Source organism: Colias philodice, chromosome 1 (assembly GCF_061535455.1).
Source record: "Colias philodice isolate Cphi_HAF_F1 chromosome 1, ilColPhil1 Martin Lab GWU primary, whole genome shotgun sequence".
In the NCBI taxonomy this organism is placed as follows: domain Eukaryota; kingdom Metazoa; phylum Arthropoda; class Insecta; order Lepidoptera; family Pieridae; genus Colias; species Colias philodice.
This window is the reverse complement of record NC_143086.1, coordinates 10,277,440-10,301,283: the sequence shown is the minus strand read 5'-3', so window position 1 is coordinate 10,301,283 and position 23,844 is coordinate 10,277,440. Positions and strand designations below refer to the sequence as shown.

Here is a 23,844-nt window from a genome sequence, read left to right as displayed (position 1 = left end):
AATATATCTTTACCAAATTTCATGCAAATTGGTTCAGTAGTTCAGGCGTGATTGAGTAACAGACAGACAGACAGAGTTACTTTCGCATTTATAATATTAGTATGGATATTCGTAGTTTAACTCCTCCGAAACAGATTGACCGATTCTCATGAAATTGTGTGTGCGTATCGGATAGATCTGAGAATCATACATCTATCTTTAATATCCATAGGCTCAGAGTATTATAAAGAGTAACGCAGAACGTTTTTCTGCCAGCTAGTAATTATTCTCTCATATTATGTTAGATGAAGTAAGGTACATATAAAAATAATAATACGCAATAAACAACCCCCTGTCTCCTGTAGACGTAGTACTTGTATAAGAAATAATCTAATTTATGAAATCCGTTGATTTTATATTTTTGTGTAAGTTTTGTGTAGAACTGACAAGAAATAAATTCTTTAGTGCACATTAAACGGTCTAATAATTAAATTCCAAACTAACTCAATAAATTATTCTCTAGATCACTTTTAGACTTCCTATATATGCTTTAGTTAAATTACCTAGTCATAATAATGTAATATAATATAGTAAAAAATCGTTCTGTGCATTTATTTTATAAATATTTTTTATCGAAATGCTAAAATATATTATCTTTGAAAATTATTAAAATTTTATGTATTCTGTACGACCATAAACAATTAAATACCACAGAGCCATACTCACCCATAGGCCCATAGACGAAAAATTGATTATGGTGATGTGATCGTGTCGTGATTTTACCTTTGGGTTCCTTCAGATTAATGTAGGTTCAAAATATACCTTTAATTTTAACAAGAAAGAATAACATCGACTATAACGATTTTTCAATTATCTTTAATTGGAAGAGGTTGATATTATGGGTGAACATGTGCCACGATAAACCTTAAATATTGCGACCAATAACAATATGTATTCGATGCGCAGAAAGTGGGTTTTTGAGGGATAATAATTTTGTGAAATAGATACAGCAATGTCCAGTTCAGAAGCTCAAGAAAGATTAAAGTTATATAAGTTTACAAAGATATTGACTTTGAAAGTTGCTCAAATAGTAGTGCAAAGTCGGCAAGGTAAAAAAATAAGCCATGTTTACAATACGTCTAAATTATCAGAAGATATAACTGATGCGGCAGCGTCGCCAAACAACTTACAATGGGTAATCACTCTTATACATATATGAAAACATATTTTATTTTCTTATTTAAGCATATTAAAAAACATTACAATGAAATAACATACATCATCATGTATTTCACCAAATGTTTAGTAAAAATTATCAGCTACATTAAATATTAATATTACTCAACAAAAACATAACATTAAAATTTTCGCTTTCAGTTTAATCTATCGATACCAGATGTTCCCGAAGTAAACAATGACACAAAGCGAGTTTTAAATGGCGAAGTAGTTGAGGCATTATCAAATGTGTTGTGCATAGAAATTTCTTTGAGAACTAATGATGGAGATGACATGGTACTGGAGTTGTGGACCATCAAGATGTTGCCTGGCTGTGACGCAACCATTTCATCAATATCTACTATATACTATCGCATGAGCATAATGCTAAAATCCACCCTCAGTATATCAAGGATAACACCAGCCTATAAAATGTCTAGGCTACAGAATAAGGATAGTTATAAAATCTCACACAAAATATATGGTGGCAAGCCAAATTTTGACCTACTAGGTACGATCTGCCATTATTAGCTTGTTGATACCATTTTTGAAATAGAGTCAATAGAATTCATTAATAAATTGGAATTTATTAAAATTGTATAGATGCTATAGTATCCAATAAGAAAACAAAATGAAATTGTATGTTCAATTAAACATTGATGATATGTTTCAGGTGAAAAATATAAAAACATCAAAGTGAGTGAATTACGCATGCCAATCGGTATGATTCAGATTGAAGTTGTTTATAGAACTGAAATGGCGATATTACCTGAGGCGCGAGGAAGAGCACCTAGTTATGGGGAAGTTCAAAATATATCTAATAGTGATATTATGGTTAAAAGCGATCATTTCCCCAGAGAAAGTCCAAGGTATGTCTAAAACTACAACAACCTTAGATATTATTAAATGTTGAAAATTATTATTGTTGGAGTAAAAAAATGTAAAACTTTCTAGAACGCTATGCCAATATTTTTTACCTAAACTCTAAAACATTATTTAAGCAAACTTCCCATGTCTATAGAAGTTAATAATAACATACTCAAACTTAATTAATATTAATTAATTCAGAATATTAATAAATAAATGAATCTTTGTTAATTTCAGGAAAAATAACAATGAAAAGAAGAAAGTAGATCTTTCTAAGCCTTTAACAGCTGGTGCGTTTGTAGACGCAGTGAAAATTAAAGAATTACATGATGCTCTCAGTCAACAGTTACCCCCTGAACCTCCTATGGCTTGGCTTCTTGCAGAGAAAGACAAAATGGAGAAAGTAAGTTAGCATTTAACATAGTATCACTAAAAATTACTCAATGATTGATATATAACAATAATTTTATAAACTAGACTTAAATTATAATACATATTTTTAAGTGAAACATCTTTACTCGCTTTGGGAGTGAAATTTAACAAGGTCGCGTCATATCAATACATACAATATGGCATAGTTGAATCATGCCAAAGAAGTTTCACTTCTGACACGTGTCCTCGGCATACGCTCTTTATCGTATCAATTCAACCTTTACCGAAAGAATATTTAAATTTTCAGAAAATGAAGCTTCTATCAATGGCTGAGGTGCTCGCTAAACCTGGGCCTAGTACAGAAACATCAAATGCCCTGGCACAGTATGCTAGCAAAGCGGTTGAAATGCCAAAGCCTAAGGACAAATACTCAAATTTAATGGTAATATTTTTAATACTTAGTAGAAATTATTATTAATTATCTGAACCTCAAGAACCCCACATTAGCATAGCTATTTCTACTAATATAAAACTCCACATTTGAAGGTATTGCTTATCTTTTTTCTTCTAATATTTAATATGCTCAGCAATTGTAAGATAACAGTGTATAAATGTGTGTATGCAAGGAAATCTACAGGTCACATAAGGGTGTATTAATTTTGTTACAATTACATACATTGTAATGAAATTAATCCATACTAATATTATAAATGCGAAAGTAACTCTGTCTGTCTGTCTGTTACTCAATCAGGCCAAAACTACTGAACCAATTTGCATGAAATTTGGTATGGAGATATTTTGATACCCGAGAAAGGACATAGGCTACCTTTTATTGCGAAATATGTACCACGTGCGAAGCCGGGGCGGAGCTCTAGTACACCATATATTGTAATAGATTACTTAGAAATTTGCTTATCTAAGATCCACTACTGTTTTTTTTATAATACACAGTTATGTACTGAACTTGGCCTTTGTACTAGATGATTCACTCAGGAAGTTATTCTAATGAATAAAAACTTCTCTGTGGCATGTTAATTAGATCAGTTAACCTAAAGGAGGCTTTATTTCATACTAAACATCAAATTATGGTGATCCTGTTTATCTGTCACATATATACAATGCATGAAATAAAATAGTATACTACATGGGCATTGCTTTGCGAAATTTGTGGTAAAATGCATATTATTTGTAAGTTTAATATTATAGCAAATTCATATATACATTCTATTTTTGATGCGAATTTAATCAATTCAAAAATTTATGTGCCAAAAATAGTGAATTTCAACCATATTACTTTCATAACAATGTATCTGTGTCAGTAAAACATATACCTACATAAAAAAGATATTAAAAATATATATATTAAAAATAACTAACTGCATTACAGGGTATGTATATAAAAAGAGAACTATAACATAGTTCAGCTAACAAGTAGGCTGTTTATGTGATTTGTTATATTTTATGTGGCGAATAAATATGATACCTATAAGCATAAAATGTTAATTTTTATCCTTATCTTTGCCATAATGTTTATTATGATGTTAATATACACTTAAAACAATAATATTTAAGACTACAAAAAGCTTATGCGAAAGCTTTCTTGGCATGGCTTGCTTAGCGATTGTTTTAATCAAAATAATTGTATCCATACTATATTATATTATTAATTAATATTATAAATGCGAAAGTAACTCTGTCTGTCTGTCTGTTACTCAATCACGCCTAAACTACTGAACCAATTTTCATGAAATTTGTTATGGAGATATTTTGATACCCGAGAAATATATAGAAATATATTTATATAAATATATATATAAATAATAAATATATATAGAAATAATAGGCTACTTTTTATCCCGGGAAAATGACGCAAACCCGGAAATCCTACGGGAACCGGAACTATGCGGGTTTTTCTTTGACTGCGCGGGCGAAGCCGCGGGCGGAAGCCTAGTATGTATATAAAGCATTGAGTAAAATTATACCATGAATATATCATACATATCATTTAAACAATAACCGGGTGGTATAGTTATTCAGTAAATTCGTTCAACGAAACAAATGGGTATGGTAATCTTCACATATTATAAGGCACAAAAAAATTTAGTTCATAAACATTTTATGTTATCAAGCATGCACAACAATATTATAAATGCGAATGTAACACTATGATATTTTCTTATCTTCATCAACTTATTTGGATTGGATGGATAAACATGGATGGAATGATTGAGAAAGTACTTTTTTATTATAAAACTTGAAGAGGTGTTGCAATTTATTATTTATTACGGAGCCGCGGGCGGAAAACTAGTATTTTAAAACATTTGAAAAAGCTGTACAAGATTTTGCTTAGCATCAGGTTACTCTATAATTTATAAGATCTTAGTATATGAAAGGGCAAAACTAGGTGCTGCTTTGCTTGTATGCAATTTTAAAGCAATGCGAGAGAGGTTTTTTTTGTAAACAACTGAAGCGATGGAACAACCTTTAAAATATGTGTATGAATAGTAATTTAACTGCCAATAGAGCTACTGTACAATTATGCTATATTGCGAAATTATAATATGAAACATATCGAAAATGAGAAATTTTAATGTTACAGATTAATTCTTGTTATCTATTTTGATAAACTTCGTGATAATAAAATCTACGACAAAGTTGTTATTTTATTATAAATTTTTTGTGTTTATATCAATTTATATGTACTAAGCGAATTTATGGAAATTATCCTTTAAGCAAATCCACCATGATGGTTACAAGGAAAATTATGTTTGCGTAATGCTTTGCATAATACGATAAAAGCTGGGCAAATTTATTTACAATTCACGTTATAGTATGACTATATTATTATTCCTTATTAATGCGAGAATTTAAATATTTTCTTTACTGATCCGATCAAGTAACCATTTCTAACAAATCTGACTGTACTATCATAAGATTTATAAACCTTTTTATCCTCTAACATCTATTATATTAAATATTTAATCTATAAATCGTTATAGCTTATAAATCTCCGCATTCCAGGAGTTTCCATTCGCGGACGGCAGTCCAATAACGGAGCTGGCCAACTTCTACCAGGAGTGTCTTCAAGCGCGTTCAGCCAGTGACGCCTGGGATATTGAGTCGGTTTCCACAGACTCGGAGACGCTCAGCCAACAACTGAAAATGTATGAAGATGCGGTCCCAGAGTTCGATAATATGGTCGAATCTATGTTCAGTAACACGGAGTATGGATCAGACCACTCTTAAAGCTAAGATGTGATGATTTGTTCAAAAAGTTGTGGTAAAATTGTTGTGAGATAAGTTTCGTGTAGTTTTCAATGGGCCGTTTCATTTCGTAAATGGTATTACAAGATTACATGATTGAGAAAATTGAATGGTAAAATTTTGTAGAGATCAGGTATCCTATAAAACATAGAATATAGTCGTTTTTTATCAAGCTTACTTCCGCTGTTGTTGACTGATAATAATTGTCAAATTACAATGTACGTCGATTTATTAATACAATGTAAACCATTTCCATTACTTATACAAAAGAAATAAGTATAAATAAGTATAGTAGACATCGAAATGTATCTCATACTACGCAGAACTTATAAAATGCTCTCTCACTTTCATGTGTTCATAAAAATCAGTCTCCCAAGTTTTTGTTGTGAACGTTTTTGATATAAAATCAAATAATAACAATACAATACCAAAATATATTAAATATTTTGAAGAATGAAATATATTTTTCGTAATTTATAATCATAATCCTTTTGAATTTATCTTTTAGTACACTTTATATGATGTAAAGTGTATGGGAAATTTAAAATAATGAATCTTTATTTCTATCGCTTTACAAGATTTTTTTGAACTATAATTCCACCTAAAATGTTTTAATTCTTTTTTTGATACTATATTTTAAATGACTACATACAATAGAATGTTATATCCAACAATTATTTGGATTTTTATGAATAAGTCTTGCTATGATAGAGATTTTGCTTGCAAGCAAAAGATGATTAAATGGATTAAGTCAGAGCTACTAATAAATTATGTTTATGATATCATCAAAACTCATGACATTTCTTAAGCGTGAAGAAGTAAGATGGGACTTCCGTGAATTATAAATAAATAACTACGAATGTAAATTGAAAAATGGTTTCGAAATAGAAATAAAAAAAGAGGCTCAAATCACTTGACCTTCCCTGCCATAAACTCTAATCCCTCCTAATAATCTCAGTGCTTCAGAATCACATAAAATAGAGACATCACAAAAGTCGTGTGTATTCTCGTAGTTTAGTACTGCTCAAGTATACATTATATCAATTATTATCATGTTGGGTGTAGAAAATATTTTAATGAACGTAGAAAAAATGTAATCAAATTAAAATATATTTTAGTCTAGGGTGATCGCGTCGATCAAATGTTACAATGTTGATGTTGAAATTTGATATAATATGTTATTGCATTCCAATATTAGAAGAATTTTATGATCGACCTTTAGCTGATTGCAGAAAAATTATTGTAAAATATTTGAAGCAAATGCTTTGAATGTTGATCAAATAAATGTACAAGTATTATATTATATGTGTAAATGTACAAGTAAACAGATTGATATTTAATGTTACTTCAAAAATTTCGGCTCATACGAAATCTTTACTTTATTAATTTATAATATATTGAAAATTTTAAAATTGCTCTGTTTGGCGTTTAGCAGAAAATAATGAAGATATTGTAGCACCTGGGACCAGGGTATTACATTCGAGTAAGGTTTATGAACATAACCATACAAAAAAAATAACCATACTTCTCATATAACTTTTACTCCATACGGAATCTTAGTTTACCAGGGTAACATATAAGTTCAACGGTGCATTACAACGGTATAATATTTAGTTTGACGATTGGCCGCTACTAGGTAGTGTTGGTAATAAATTGTCCAGTTCAGAGTTCGAATAGAACACTATTACCTGCAATAGATTTATTACATTAATCTGTGCATCATATGGTTTTTACTAAAGGTTGGTCTGAAATCATAAAAGGAATGATATAGCGAGATGATACGACTGAATTTCGGACTGTATAGGGTTATGAATAGACGTTAAGCAGTAAGGTAGGCAACGTTGCAGAGATAATAAACTAAAACGTTTTAGGAATCGGGACACAGGCATGAATTCAGTTGTATTTCCATTTATACAGATATTTTACTCTAATGCATAATTATTATGAGACTGGGCTTGAATTGGGAGGTTAATTTATTTTCACCTTAGTCTGTAGATTTGTTTATTACGTTAGCTATTATTATTATTTTCAGTGCCTTATTCTAGGAGTGTATTCGGTTGCTTTGTTTACAAAAAGTGCCAATAAAATGAATGTAAGTTATAAAAAATTAAACAAATAGCGCTATGACTTCAGAAATTGGTTATGTTTAATATAATGTTAGTTTTTAACCCGCTAATGTGTTAATAAGTAATTTATAATCATGTTACTAGTCAAATTTTAAAGTCTAGTGAAAAGGCCAATTGTCAAATACGTGCGTTAATTGTAATAACGAATTTAGTAGATATGGTTATGCGTATTTTTCTATCTAGCGCTTCTTTCTTACTATCAGTAGAACATTCAATAGTAACTAGGCCTAAGTATCTATAACCTTTATATTTTACTGGTTTTAAATATTTGTTCTTAAGGGGACTGTTATACATATATAGTGATATAAGCTAATAGCATGTCTTCTAATTCCTTAAAGTTCACTGCAAGAAACAGAAAACTAATATGTTATGCTTCAACCTTCAGGATATATGTTTAGTTGTATAATTCAACAGTTTCACATGTTGCTTTAAATTTTAAATTATGGAAAAGAATATCACAAAAATGCCTCCAAACATCTATTAATTATTGGAAACCGTGCTAATAAGGGGTCAATAATACTTCATAAATTATCCTTCAAGAAAAATCGATTTCGACTATGTCGCGGATTTTTATTTTTGGACATAACATGTACTTAAGTGTGACCATCACGATGATTGTATAGATGCCTGCGTTTTAGCTCTTGTAGTCCCCTTTTAACGTTTTACTGCCTTGATAATTTACACCCTGTGGGAATAACAATTTGTTTTATTGTGTATTTTTTCCTTTCAAGTGTTTTGTATATTTAAAGTTTCTTTTATCGATATCGATTTGTTTATTGCATGTTATGAATATAAGAGCATGGTGATTATATTAAAACGCAATATATACTGTAGGAACATTTGATATAACGTAGACAAACGCCTCTATCTTTATTATAAAATATGTGAAATTTCATACTATAATGAGGTCAGTGTAACAGAACATTTATGCTCACTAGTTATATAAAATAACACTATGAATTGGTTTCGTGCCAAACTTAGTCAATGTACAAAGTACAACAATAGCTGTAAAGTGAAAATTTAACACGTATCGAGGTAGCATTGGGATCAGAAACGGATATTATAAATTATTTGACCTTTGATTTGATTGTTGAGTACAACACTTTCAATAAAAATAAGCAAACTTTAAACACTAATGACTGTTCAACTTGGTATTTTAGTAGATGTTATAGATTCAGTTTTTATTATCCTACTGAATCGATTTTAATTTGTGTGTAAAATAAAATTATTCTTGTATACAAAAGTACAGTCATATTTTTGCGATTATTCGAATGTTCCAACTTGCGATAATAACTCCATCATATCATATAATTACCCTAAATTGATATGTAAATGTTATAAACAATTTTGAAAAATGTTATCACAGTTTAATGTAAAAAATGTTCTGAAGTTTTAACTCAGAAAGGAAATGTATACTCAGACAGTGCTCTATGTAATTTGTAAATACATACACCATATTATCACATGTGTTCTCGTCAGTAATTGCGTTTTGTTATGTACATAATAATAATTTTATGTTCTTTCTTTCGTAATTGTTTGTATTTATATTTTATCACACATTATGTAACTTTTACTGGATCGTATACAAACTTAAGCAGGTTTGATAACTGAACTAAATAATTATGTACAATATAATTTTAACACAGTGCGGCTTGCAGTTTAAGCTAATAATTTATTTTTTTGAACTTTCTTATAGATTTATATTTTTAACACAATGTTTTAGCGTAGTTTTAAGCCATGTTTTTTTTTACAAACATGAAAGACTTTTGTACAATTGAAAAATGCTCCATCGAAGAACTGCATTTATTGAACCATTAGTTCCTAGCTGCAACTGAATCGAGACAAAATGTAACCACAAATATAGCCTGCAAGCATATTTTCATGTAATATTGTTGCTTTTCGCTGCGATTTTAGTAAGGTCTGACTATTTTTGGAACTATCGTATTATTTTTTTCTGAAGTGCTGTTAAGAAAAATCTGTAAAGGAAAGCGTCAAGCAATCCTATTTGTGAATATATTTTCGTTAGCACAGTGTACAAAAACACAATATTGCATTATATAAATATTACTCAATCAACTTATTTATCTTACTTTATCTTACATTACACATACCAAGGTATGATGCTATTTATACATATGCTATTGTAACTATTTTTATATTTCTTACAAATTATTATGTAAGTAACTACATACCTATATTTAATTATTACGATGAATGTTTCTTTGGTAAATTGTATTGATTAATTACATTTTAGAGCTTGGTTTATATTCAGTAGGCTCTGTATCCTATGATATATAAATATATTTTGCGTTTTAAAAGATTGTTTTTTTTTTAACTTGTAGTAGCCGAATGTTGACGAACATAATGATATAAATTTTAATTCATATGATAAAATGTTGTAGGTATCTTAAACCCAGAGTACACATTTTTTGGGAATTTTGGGGTACAAAATAAAACTTATTTTGAAAACAAAAAGGATTTTTATATAATTTGCAAGTTTTATTGACAACAACAAACATTATTTTTTAATAGTGATCTTATTACAAAAGTTCTACACTTCAAGCTGACGAATAATCTTCTTTGGGCCTTGGCTTGTTCTTGGGGTAGATACTATATACCTTTACGTACTGTCCAGTTATATTCTGAAAGAAAAAATATTAAAATATTTTATGAGAAATCGAGACATGTTGTTACTCATTTTTGAAGCAAATTTTTGTCTGCCTGAATTAACTATAATCGAAGTAAATTTAAGTAAATGTGCTAACTGCAAAGATTCTACCAAAGCTTTTGTAAAATAAAATTACTATTACATAATATGTATTCATTTTACTTTCAATACACTTAACGGTGCATTTAGACCAAACGAACATAGAGCTAGAGCAAGAGCATTTTTTCGTGATCTTTTAGTGTAAACGAAAACTCGTATTCAGTGTTGTTCAGTATTAGAACATTGCATATAATCTTTTCGAACACACCAAGAACACCTAAAAATTCTCTATGTCTGTTTACACTAAAAGAATTTGACATAGTGGGGTTAGAATGAGTATTCGCTCGTTTGATCGAATCGTACCGTAACACGTGGTCGGTGGCCCGTTTGCGTGGATCCTAATACTTTAAAATACCTACTAAATAAATTATTGCCAGAAACCTGATCATCCAAAGTCGGTCCATACGTCCGCAAGACAACCGTTTGCAGGGCTTTAGCGGCGGTGTAACGTCTGTGGTGCGCCCGCACAGCATCGTGTAGCATGGCGTGCGTCAACTGCGCACGGTCCGCGGAGCGAGCCACGCAGCGGACCTCGTTTAGTGCGTCGAGTGCTATGTTCAAGCGCACGCGGGCTAGGAAAGCGTATAGGGAACTTTCGTCCTCTAGTTCCTGTGTGGAATAATTTATTTGAGAAAAGTATACAGGCGATTATATCACTACATAAAATAAAGCTTCCCGCTGCGTCTCTGTCAGTCTGTCCATATGTAATGCTTTCTTCTTTAAAATCACGCAACGCGTTTTGATGCGTTTTTTTTTTAATAGTCTAAAGATTGGTTCTAGAGGATGGTTTACATGTACCTTCAATACTTGAGCATTGCAGCAATTTGAAGCTGGTGCGTTTCATAAATTAATTATACATACTATTTACACTTTTACTTAAAACGTGTATTAGATATAGCATTAAAACTAACTGCTAGAATAATAATAAGACATTCGTATTCGTTAGTACCTACCATAAACGATTTTAATTTTTAATGTTGTTTTGATTGTTAGAATGTCTTCGATTAGGATATGAAAATTCATATGAATTCATATATTATATGGATTCCGCATGAGTCATCGGATACGGGATAATGGTTAAAATACAAACGTAAATTCATAAACAGCATGATTTTGGTAAGTAAAACTTCGCTTGCCTTTTTTCTATCCTTTTCAATTACGTCCTCTTGCATTTGTTTTATTTCTTTAGTCCAACCTCTAAAATTAATTCAATATAAAATCTAAATTAAACACATAGTTTAAGTATAATTATTATGACATTAGTTACATCACATATGAAGTAGGTACAACGCAATAGATCTTTTGTATTGAAAGTTAAAACATCTCCAGAAAAATATTTAAAAAATTTACTTGCAAATGTGTAAAAACTCGCTCAAGACAGTTTCATCGTGAGGTAGGTATCCCTGACTTCGGATCTTTGTTTCATACCAACATTCATTCAATTTAATCGTCAAATAGTGTGAGCACAAAACAAGTATTGTCTGGGAATTGAATAAAATTATTAAGAAATGTTTCGCAAGAATAACATACCTACTTAACTGATAGAATTTTCTAGATCGGTTCCAACTTCCAAATTATTAACTAGCGATGATTAAAAAGTAATTTTATTATATTTACTAATAATTCTCACTAGCCTCACCTCATCTTCAGGTGACAATTTAATGTTTTTATACAAATTATAGGTTTCATCAGCGATGTTCACTTTATACGCTAAATCTTCTGAGAGTAATTGAAGTAAAGCGTAGGCCTACAACAAAATTAATAACCTTCAGCTAATCATTAATGACCAGAATTGTCTTCATTGAAAAGCAGGATTTTTTCTGTGTGCAGTTATGAGTTATGACAATTATTGCTTCGTCAGTAAGCGTAGGTACTTAGATACTACTTCGATAGTAGGTATAGGTACGCCATTCATAAACGTTTCTGTGAGCTATATTTAATGTCTGCAGTTTTCAGTACTAAATAATATAATTTGGACTGGTGGCATTGTAAGGTTGATAGGAACCTAAGCGTCAACACAGAATACGACCATTAGGTAGCTAATACTAAAAAATAACTAATAAAGTGTAGCATGCTGCATGAGGCATCTGGCCAATATCATACACAATAATAAACATCTAACTACACGGAGGATAGAGACATCACCTTGAACATCCTTGACCCTGCCATATCGACTGCGGTGTAGCAAACCGTAGGATCGCTGGCTAAATCATCCCCATCTAAGATATTTCTAAGAGTTGCAGATAAAAGTGGATATTCCAAATCTGTAAATTATTCATCGATACATTTAACTATAAATCGATTAAAATATTAAAAAATCATATAAAACATAAATTACTTTCTAAGACTCCATATTCGTTAAGGCGAACGCCGGTAGCCAAGCATTCGTCGCGAAAAATAGCCGCCAGCAGTGTAGCGATCGTCGACCCACGTTTCACAACATTGGGATACTATAATTAATTGAAAGCCCATTAATTCTCTTTATAACTTCCTTTCTAATTTAAAATAATATTTTTAGCTGCTATGCTGGAATCTGTTCCAGCCACGGGCAGATATTCAGGATATTCTAGAAAATTCTGACTTTTCCGTAAATACGATACTTCGTTAACTGGAGGCCTAATACCTATATGTTACTAAGAGGCAAATATATACATTAGGTATACCTACAAATTATGTGAAAAATGCAACAGTAAAAAAACAATGCAGGAAGATTTCGAGCAAATCTTCTTTATATTAAACTAAATTTCAATAAAAATGTTTAGTGTTTATATTAAGAAAAAAGCATGCCCTAGAATCTAGTATGTATTATAAAACTTAGTCTTACGTTTGATCATTTTATTATAAACAAAAGAGCAGGTTCAGCTCATAGGGGTGATTTCTACTTGACCGTAAATTTATTTACATTCGATCTGTACAAAAGAGGTTAAATGCCTATTCCTGTTTGTGTATCAGATCGTTTTTAATGTGACCTTCATATGGAAATCCCATATAATATTATACCGTTTATAATTTGTAACAATGCTGCGAATACTTAAATCAAAATATTTTCTCTCATGGAGACTAGGTGGCGCGTGGCGGCGATGAAGCTGTTCTAACACGCGCTAGCGATTTTTTTTGGTACTAGTATAAGAAAGCCCTATGCCAATTATCGCACTGTCGAAAAATTTTTATGATCAATTTCATTGAGCATTTTTTGGCGAGCGATCTACGTTACAGTAGCAGAGCTTGATAATTATTATAAGCAGAAGTAGGTAAAGAAAAAAAGTTTTCCGACTTTCTACAATGTTTTTCTAATTTCAACACGAAGCACTAAGCAGCGAAGGGCGCAGCTTGTAACTAATAACAATTCATAGGTTTCTGATAGAAAATTTAAATATTAGATGTACGTAAATAAGTTCTCGCCGTTTTGGACATATTATTATGGCAAAGTTTTCCGTTAGAATCCGTAGATGATAATCGGCATGAAAATTAGCTTTTTAATTGAACAACAACTTATCACTATTATATTATTAACTTCATGATAGCATTATATTTTTTTCATCTAAATGGTACATGTTTAATTAAAAGAAATGCTGTGGCGGCGCATCGATTGCTTCTAGAAGCAGAAGAAGAAAAAATCATGAGAGCAACAGTAAAACCAAATATTCACGGGGAAATAATAGCTCATGCTGCGTATTGATTTATGCATAATTTTTTACCATAATATGTAATGGCTTACTGTGTTAGAGGCGCCAATATTTGCTCTCCACGTGATCAGCTGGCCCACAGCTTCTCCACTCCTTGCAATATCACAGATGACAGCCATTGTAATACATTGAATAGGTGCTCTTGTCAACTGTAACATAATTTGGGAGATTAGAATGCAGAAATAGATGCAATTTTTCCCATGGTGGACATTGGTATACGCACCACATTAATTTATGCTTTTACGCGTTTAATTTCACTTTGTTAAGTATTGGTTATTATTTCGAATAAACAATTTCAATCTGAATTTCTTTAGCAAATCTGAAATAAATATTTTAAGTGTGACTTGCCTTGTCTTCGAGTGTCTTGCAAAATAAGTGGTTTTAGGATAAAAGAAAGTGGGCCTTCAAGAAAAAGAGTGTATTTAGAGAGCAACTCTCAAAACCATAGTATAGTTAAAGATTATAATTAAATTATTTTTGGTATGCTGGTAGTTTGTCAGTTAGCGGATATATCCATATCCGCAATATTTGCTAAGCTTTAATAACCAAGTGACTCTTGAGACGATTGTTTGATGAAATTATTTCCATGTAGCGGATGTATACACCCAACCATATTAGGTTGAAATGAATAAAATGACTTGCTTTTCAAATAATATCATTGGGTCTTAAAAGTATTTTTTTAACACTATTAAGTAAAAAATTGTTTTTAAATAGTACCAGTTATTAAAAATATTGTTCTTAGGTTCTTCTTAGTTCTACGATGCTTTGATGGAAATGCAACTTAAAAAAAAAAACATACTGTGATAAGATCGAGAAGTTTGTAAACTCCATTTTGTGATACGAAAAATGCTCTATATTCCTTTTTCCAAACAATTCCTTCCCAAATAAAATTTAATAACGCTATCATCCATCTGAAATAAAAAATTAAAAAAATTAAAATTGTCTTTTATCTGTAGATAAATTATTATAATAATAATTGCACACGATGCTAAATATGGATTTACTCTAGCGTCACTAGAACTTTTTAGAATTGGTCGATTAGACGATATCGAGGAAAAACTGTACCATAATGTTGCCTATTTTAACTGTGTTTATTTAGTGGCCATGAAGAAAGGGAGTTATATTATCCCAGATCGTCAGATATGGGGGGATTTATAGGTAAGGACAAGGTGCCCTTATATCAATCTGATCTGGGCATGGGAATAAGTAGATATTATAGAGGTTTTGAAATCACAATCATAATATTTATCAGGAATACCTTGTACAGACTAGTTAGACAGAGAAAGAAAGTTTAAAACTACACTTTATAAGCCCTTTTCATTCATGTTGTCTTGGTAGATTTTGTGCAAATCTGCACTAACGTGAGTGATAGTGCAAACGTGGGAAGAAGATTTAATTTATTTTATAATGGGAAAGTAGACTAAATAAACAAACTAGAAAATAATAGTTCGTGCGCTAAATGCATAAGTGGGTCACGGAGATTTGGAAATAAATAAGTAAGTACATACACCACTAACCAATAGTATTATTTAAAAATACCACATACAAGACATATATATAACTTACATAAAATTTACTCTACCTACGTGCCGTATAATTGTGCACTCGATTGTATGCAGGTATATAAATTTATTCTACCATTAATTTAATAAATAAATTCATATAGTAACATAAATATTATGAAAATGTACGCGAACATCATGAATCAATAAGATGTGTTGCAAATATGACTCCTCCTCAGTCCTCATCCCACACATTCCACCCCGTTGCCGATGCCCCCACAACCCACGATCAATAACTGCATCGAAACTGTACTTCTACCTAGGTCATACGTTCCTAGTACTTCACAAAAACTTTTTTATAGTTAGTGCTATGTGAAAACTTTAATATTCAACTTCCATAAAGTTTTGGGCACAATTTTTTACTTCGCCGTTTGTTCTTTTTTGTGTCACACCAAAACCGATCTTAATAAAAATTTACATACGTACTATGCTTAACTATTTTTCAAACTTCATTATATGATTTAATAGTGAATGTTTTCGTAAAAAATCGTTATTTTGATACCGCACCCTCGATAGATTTTTGTAGTCAAAAGTTGTTTTGACCGGCATTATAATAAGAAACGCACATTTTTACACACCCAGTAAATATCTGGTACATATTGTGTACAATGTGCAGTATGCTGTATTAACGTATGTACTATGTATGGTTAGGGAGCCAGGTGCAAATTTGGTTAACTATTTCCTCTCAAGAGATAATTCGTCAGACGCATGAGAGTATAGTATTATAAAGCCTCGTGAACGTCAGCTGGCGCTCGGTTGGGGGGGGTGAGCGGTTGGAGCCTCCCACGCACATAGGAAAAAAAATACATTCATTCATTCATTTCCTCTCAGCTAAAAATTTGTCAAATTGTAGCTAACCCAATATCTCAACGAAAAAAAATAGTCAGCTGGTTACAACATGGTGTATTATACGTCAGCTGGTGTCTCGAACATGAAAGTTAAATTTAAAGAAAAATTTATTTTCCGTTATTTCCTCTCAAACAAAAATTTACCTGATGATAGCTTATATGTAACTGTGGATAAATATATATGTCAGCTGGCTGTATCTTGGTGGAAAAACCGTCAGCTGATACGGGAGGCTACAACCGCTCTTCCCCCCAACCGAGCTCCAGCTGACGTTCACGAGGCTTCATAATACTATACTTTGATGCATTTTACTAATTACCGCTTGAGAGGAACTTGGTCATAAAATCTGCTGCTGGCTCCCGGACCAGTACATATCCAAGTTCTATATTTTAACTGAGGTATAGAGTTTGTTAAGTTAGGACTTAATTTGTTGAGTTAGACGCTTGGCTCTACAATAAATCTGATAACTTTTTCAGATGGCAACGCCCACAAAAGCCATAATTTTACATGAAAATGTTTTGGTGGGATTTCATTTCTTTTTGTAAGTTATTTTTATTTATAGAGGTTTTTGCTATACCTATATTTTTTTTGAGTAAGGTTTGAGAGGCTTTTTTAAGTAAGGTTGTTTAAGGTAAGTTTATCCACTCATTCTTTCATGTTATTTATTTTTATCTCCGTCATCACTACTTACAAAAATACAAACTTATCCAACACGTCTGTCTGTCATGTGATTTTCATTCAGTTTTCACCGGTAGATAGCGTGGCTATTATTTTAGACTACGCGGGAAGCCGCGTACGGAAAGCTAGATTATAAGAGCACATTACTTTTCATTTATAATCAAATGTTTGTCCAAAGCGAACAAAATGTCATTTAGCATTTTCCTGGCGAGTCTTCCGATAGTGATGGGCCACTTTATGTCAGGGTACACGCAGCAACTGATTTTAGCGTTCAATTCCACTGCACTTGTTAACAGCCGAAGACATATCGCTATTATAGCTTGGCTTTTCTCCACTGGTGGTGTTTTTTGTTCGAGTAGAGTGTAACATAAATCTACAAAATATTATTTGAATTATCGTGAAGGTTATTGAATTAATAACCTACCCACATAAAATATAAATTAAACAGTCGTTGCTAGAGTAATTAGATAAAGAATATAGTAATGCAGAGAATAGATATTGTGCAGTTCCAGAATCGTTGCCTACTTAATATTTTTTAGGAAGATTGATTACGTATGTACTTATATACTTATAAAATAATAAAGTTTTACATCTTTTAACTAACGCATTAAAATTATTATTCCATGCGTGTCAAATAAATCTTGAATTGACTCCCGTCGCGTATTAATATTTCTGTTATGTATCGAAACTTGCAGCACTCTTAAACACCAGTAGAGTACTGATAATTCGTAGGGGTTCTCTGAATACCACTCAACGTACCACATTATTCTAAAAATATAACAAATTTTGAGGTTTCAAGTAACCAATGTTTAGCACTTTTAAAAACTTTACGAGATTCATTTTTTCTATTTCACTTAACTCTTGATTAATAGATAGTATAAACTGCTAGGTTTATTTGTTTTAAGTACAAAGTATGCTCTATTACCTCATAATTAACCCATATCGTCTAATAACTTTAGGCGGCATCAAGGGGATGGTACAAACGAGAGCTTGAAGAGCGGTTTTTCGAAGTTCACTGAAGAGAGCTGTGGACCATTTCGCTCTTAAACAAGAAAGTCCCGGATCTATCATATACATTAAGCCCAACAGCCAGTACTGGGATTCAATCATCTGCAGTAATTGAAACTATGAAAGCTCTGATTCTCCAAGAAAAGTTAATAAGTAATTGTTTCATGGTCTAAATAAACCTCATTAGATGGATTTGCGATTTGAACACGTATGTTTGGTCTTAAATAAAGACTTTATTGTATATGTTACCGGAAATGTATGAAATCAAGGAATTGTATACAAATCCTAGGAAATGTGTACAATTCTGATACTATTTAGGAAATGTATAAAATATTGTTTAAAAAACTATTTAATGCATAGATATCCTAGGAAATGTATAATTTTCCTCGGAATTGTATATAATTCCAATATCGTATTAGGAAATGTATAACTAAAGTAAATGCTTTCTGTAATAAAACACGTTGTTAATTTTTTTTTATTATAGCACTTGTTGGGACAATCGGGTAACAGTCATACCGTAAAATAATACTAATATGTTCATATTATCTTACTATTCACTTACAAATTGATTGTACGGATAGTATTTTATCAAGTCGACAGAGAAAAATATTAGTATCTTTTTGAATTGTACATCTAATTGACCAGTATTAAAGTTCACTGTACGCGTCCAATCTCGCCTTGGCGGTACCTCTGTCAATACTGCCAGAGACATAACGTCTGAAAAAGAATGATATTATAGTATTTTATATATTCTAATCACACCTTAAAACCTATGTTATCTAAAAGCTACTGTTTGAAAACCTTAGGTGTTTCACTTCACCTAGTACACTATAAGTCAAAACAGTAAAGAGAGAGGATAATAAACAACAGTAATATACCAAGCATTATCAATGAAGAGCAGGCCGTTAATCTTTCACTGAAGCACTTAAACAGTGCAGTAGCGATGACAGTGAGCGTGATCCTCTCGTGCCTGTGCTCCCGGGCCCTGCACTCGTATCGGAACGCCCAGACGAAACATCTGCCATGACATAACAACCCCTAATTGACACTGATTGATAGTAATTTCTAGAAATCGGTTTAAAGCTTCGTTTAAAGTCCAATATGAAGGGTTTCCGACATCTTAAATTGATCCGTCACAATATGCAGAAAAAAAATAAAACATTAGCTCTGGCTAACGTTATAGGTTTTTTAAGAAATGCTTACAGGGATACCTAAGTGCTCCACTCTATTCACTTACTTAATTAAATTAATGTATACCTACAGTAGTATTAATGTATACATATTGCACACCTTGGAGAGTAGTTCTCTATTTTTAATGGTTTTTTTCTGTGCTACCTACTCGTGTTTAAAGGAATTTACATAATGAATATACATGGAATATTATGTAAGTACATACTTACTTTTGAGCATAGTTGTCAGGGCATGGCAACAACAAACGTTGCTTTGGATTTCTACTCAAAAAATCTAACGTAGTCTTCAAAAGAATGAGTAGCAATGATAGCGTATTCGACATATGTACGCTGCTGTCACCTAAGAAAAAAAAATATCATTTATTAATTAATTATAAAAATACTAATAACAAAACATACTCTCAGAATACGGTATACCAAGTTTCACGTTAATATCCTGTGGATTTAATGGATTTATATCATAATCAGGCAATGCTCTTTCCGGGAAGTAAGGATTGAAACGATAGAAAATGTTTTCAATTATATTCTCTTTCATCATAGAGATACCTGGAACACGGAATGATATCGCTATTCAATAGTCAGATGATACTTAAGAACAATTGAATAAAGTAGAATTGAATATATCCTTACAGTTATCCACAGAATCACAGGCAAGAAGAAGAGCCATTTGCAGAAATGTTGGAAATCTGTGTGAGGTAGAAATAGCTAGCATTCTAACTATTGTTACATAAAGAAATGGTCCTGCGGCAGACAGCGTATGGCGGAGTTGAGCGGCCCCATTCCCTCGCAGAGCATCCGGCGCTGACAACTGCCATAGCAATCCCTTTGATACCAAATCAAATAAATCATCATCCTGGATTTGCATTAGAAGGTAGCCTTAAATGAGAACGAAGACATTCAAAAATGGTATCTCTAAACAATGTAAACGCAGCAATACTGAAGTAGTAGAGGTCGTAAATTATACAAGGTGATAGGTAGTAGTAGGTACATGTACACTGTGTACACCATAACCTTCACATACCGTATAAGAAGTAAAACTCCCCGTGCACTAACAAGGTGGATACTGTCCTATATGACCGTTTACGTTAAATGCATACGTTAGTCGAATATTAAAATTTATGCACCATTGTTATGGAAAAAAATACTTGGTTTTAAAAGAAATAACCTATTAAGAATAAAATGTAATTTGTATACCTATCATTTCATTCGTTAATTACCTGGTAGTGGATATATCTACGTATTCATAATTTTGACGATGAAAATATTATTAGTACCTATCTCAAAACTAATATACTAATATAGAAACTACCTAATATTAGAAAGTGCTTCAAAAATAGATTTATTTTATTTTTCTTGTTGTGACGTTATGTAAATAAAAATAAAAGCCTAAATTAAATACCTAAAAATCCAAAGTAATTCTGTAACGTCTCAAAATATTTTATAACATCAGAAGCGACTAATAAAAGTATCGGCTTTTCCACATTTCTCAATAACAAGGTTAGTCCTTCCCTTAATTGCGGCTTTTGTGGCAGGTTAGTGATTAAAAAATCCATTATCAAGCATACACTGCTCAGGCTGTCAATTAACTGCATCAGATTATTAAGAAAATTGTTAGTTTATAACTGAGTTATTACCCATAACAAGATATTATGTCACATTTTACGTATAGGTCTTTAAATATTTGTTTTGCGGGGAAATATTAAAGGGCCTTCTGAAAAGATAGAACTCTGATTCTGATACCTACTGCTATAAGGAAAATTCATGTATAATTATTTAAATTCATACGCAATATATTCAGAGAATATATTGACATCATGCAATGCATCTATGATGTAGTACTAACTGCGTATCTGCGTTCCATACATACTTCTTAATTTCATGATGATGCGATATTTTTTGGTATTTGTTAATAAATGAGCATAAACAATATGAAGTAGAACCTAGGACAGATTTTAGAATGTCAGTTAAAATAATCCGTTCGCTGCAATGTAACTTGCTCACGCCTGAAGTTTTTTGCAGTCTTGTCGTGCATTTTGAATGTATAAAACTAAGGTATAAAAGTATATTTTTGCATTTGGTTTTCCCTGTTTCCAAGGTAATGAATCAACAAATCTGACTCGTTTTATGGTCATAATGACAAATTAAATTATTGAACGATATTTAATAGACACACATGGTTTATTAGGATATCGATTAATAACAATGATTAAGCTGAGTTTCTCCTAAAAATCGTTAAATCTCTTTTAGGCAAAGATATCACTTTTAAGAATAATTATTTTTTAATATTACAACAGCAAATATTACCTTCAGTAAACTTTAAAACATCAGGAACTGCTACATAAAACTAGATAATAAATATTAAAATTAATTTAACAGATTTCTTTGAAAAGGATACAAATCCTCCACTGGTGGTCCTTGCAAAGTCACGCAAATGGGCTTCTAATCTGTCTATTTGCTCGCCGGCGACAGGGTCCAAGACCATAAACTCTAGCATCCTCACCATATCCCATCCTTTCGCAGGCGGACATTTGTCGTTCCAATTTCTATCTGATAACAAACTTCTATGATTAAGAATCTCTACTAATTTAACTGTAGAGCTAATTCCGATTAGAGATTCTCAGTCTGTAGATGCGGTAAGGACTAAGGAGGTAATAAAAAAAATACACTTAAACACCTGCGAAGTTTACATGAATAAAAGAGATTTGAGTTTAATCGTAGGTAATGCATATGAGGTTATTTGGTCAGTAACGCGTATCATCCAGTTATAATTAAAATTAACTAAAAAAAACGAAAAGAGACAAGAGATATTATGATGAATATAAGCATATTCCACCAAAATTTAGCCCAACAACTTGCCGGCGATATGGATTATGAGCATTTAAATTATAAATAATAATTATTACACGCTCTCCCGGTCTTTAAACCCTCAAAATACGTAAATAAAATACCGCAGTTGGCCTTCAAGCTTTAGGCCAACGACGCGACGTTAAATTTATTAATGCTGACCTATATAATAAATAAAGAAGTCGTGAATTCTGCGTTTATTTTGAAATATGATATTGGAAGAATGGTTTTATCATGAAGCCCTGAAAATATGACTTAATTATATTACGTATGACTAGCTGCGCACTCCGACTCCGTCCGGATAGAGTTGTTTAAGTTGAGTCCAAGCGGAGACAAATCACACAATAATTAAAACCCTTCGAGCCATTCTTAAGTCATAAGTAATGCATCTAACACAATTTCCCATTAAAATAAGAGATGGATGGATATAAACAAAGAGCAATAATAATGGTTAAATTTTGCATTTCTACTAAAACCAATAATGACGAGCAAGCGTCTAGCACCCTATCTAAATGGCCATGATGACAAATTGCTATTGGTGCTGGTAAATAGTTTCATGGACGTTACAACCATTGAAACTATTATAAACTTCAAACAATGGAAAGGTTTGCGGGTCAAGATAGTGGCACGCGAGAAATCGTAATAAAAATATGACGGTAGAATTAAAGGGTATGTGGGTGAGGGAAAGTCTAATTTCCAATGCAATAGAAGGAACAGTATCGATCATTTTAGTATTGTTTACTTTCTATTTATTATATAGTTCATACGTCTTTAAATGTCGGTACTACATTTAATACTTCGGAAACAGTAAGGCCAGGAAATGAAACATCCTAATGCTCATACAAGACATGAAATACTGTATACTTACCTAATGGTATTGGATCCAGCTCTTTAAGAAGGTTTCTTTTTAGTAGACCTTCCTCAGTATACAATTTACCTTCTGGACCATGAACACAATGAAATGTATCGGATGATCCAGAAATAGATTCAGGAATATGGAAATATTCATCTCTAATTATTTTATTAAATTTCTCGCCATGTTCTTCTTTTGCAAAGAATTGGGTATGTGATGAGCTCTTAGAATCAAAGCAATCTCCTTTTGCTTTTTTAGATTTATCGAATTTAGATATAGTCTTAGCTTGCTTTGGCGTAGTAAAAGCTGATTTCTTTTTATCCATACTACTTATCTTCTTGTGAACAGTTTGTTTTATTTACTGTTTTGACAAACTTTTTGGTGACACCTTTGACAATGTCGAGTTTCATTGTCTATTGGCTGTAAAAAATAAAATAATTCAATAAGGAGTCGTGCTTACTCTATTATGTACGAGCAAGTGTACAAGATTCTGGAAACAATGTGTTGTCAGAACTCTTTTAAAACAACAGGCGAGACGAATCGGTCAACTCCCCTGCGCGGGCGCAGCATAGAGCATGTTCCGGCGC

The 23,844-nt window shown here is 31.8% G+C and overlaps 2 protein-coding genes across 2 annotated transcripts; one reads left to right on the top strand and one right to left on the bottom strand.

The window, feature by feature from the left end:
- The first annotated feature begins 720 nt into the window (after positions 1 to 720).
- Positions 721 to 7,389, top strand: LOC149491317 (autophagy-related protein 13 homolog). Its single transcript, XM_089697998.1, has 6 exons — positions 721 to 1,174; positions 1,357 to 1,705; positions 1,868 to 2,063; positions 2,299 to 2,464; positions 2,741 to 2,875; positions 5,455 to 7,389. Exons 1-6 carry the CDS (start codon positions 992 to 994, stop codon positions 5,677 to 5,679), a joined length of 1,254 nt encoding a protein of 417 aa, XP_089554124.1. The 5' UTR covers positions 721 to 991; the 3' UTR covers positions 5,680 to 7,389.
- A 2,891-nt stretch (positions 7,390 to 10,280) lies between these two features.
- On the bottom strand, positions 10,281 to 23,842 carry LOC149491316 (uncharacterized). Its single transcript, XM_089698573.1, has 20 exons — positions 23,273 to 23,842; positions 21,956 to 22,107; positions 20,960 to 21,146; positions 20,191 to 20,436; positions 19,978 to 20,106; positions 19,771 to 19,900; positions 19,249 to 19,388; positions 18,933 to 19,087; positions 18,288 to 18,472; positions 17,967 to 18,130; positions 17,510 to 17,735; positions 15,076 to 15,187; positions 14,309 to 14,425; positions 12,929 to 13,040; positions 12,736 to 12,854; positions 12,230 to 12,337; positions 11,941 to 12,071; positions 11,727 to 11,787; positions 10,972 to 11,199; positions 10,281 to 10,465 (listed from the first exon to the last, which is right to left on the bottom strand). The coding sequence occupies exons 1-20, from the start codon at positions 23,580 to 23,582 to the stop codon at positions 10,382 to 10,384; spliced, it is 3,096 nt and encodes a 1,031-aa protein (XP_089554699.1). The 5' UTR covers positions 23,583 to 23,842; the 3' UTR covers positions 10,281 to 10,381.
- Between the last annotated feature and the right edge of the window lie 2 nt (positions 23,843 to 23,844).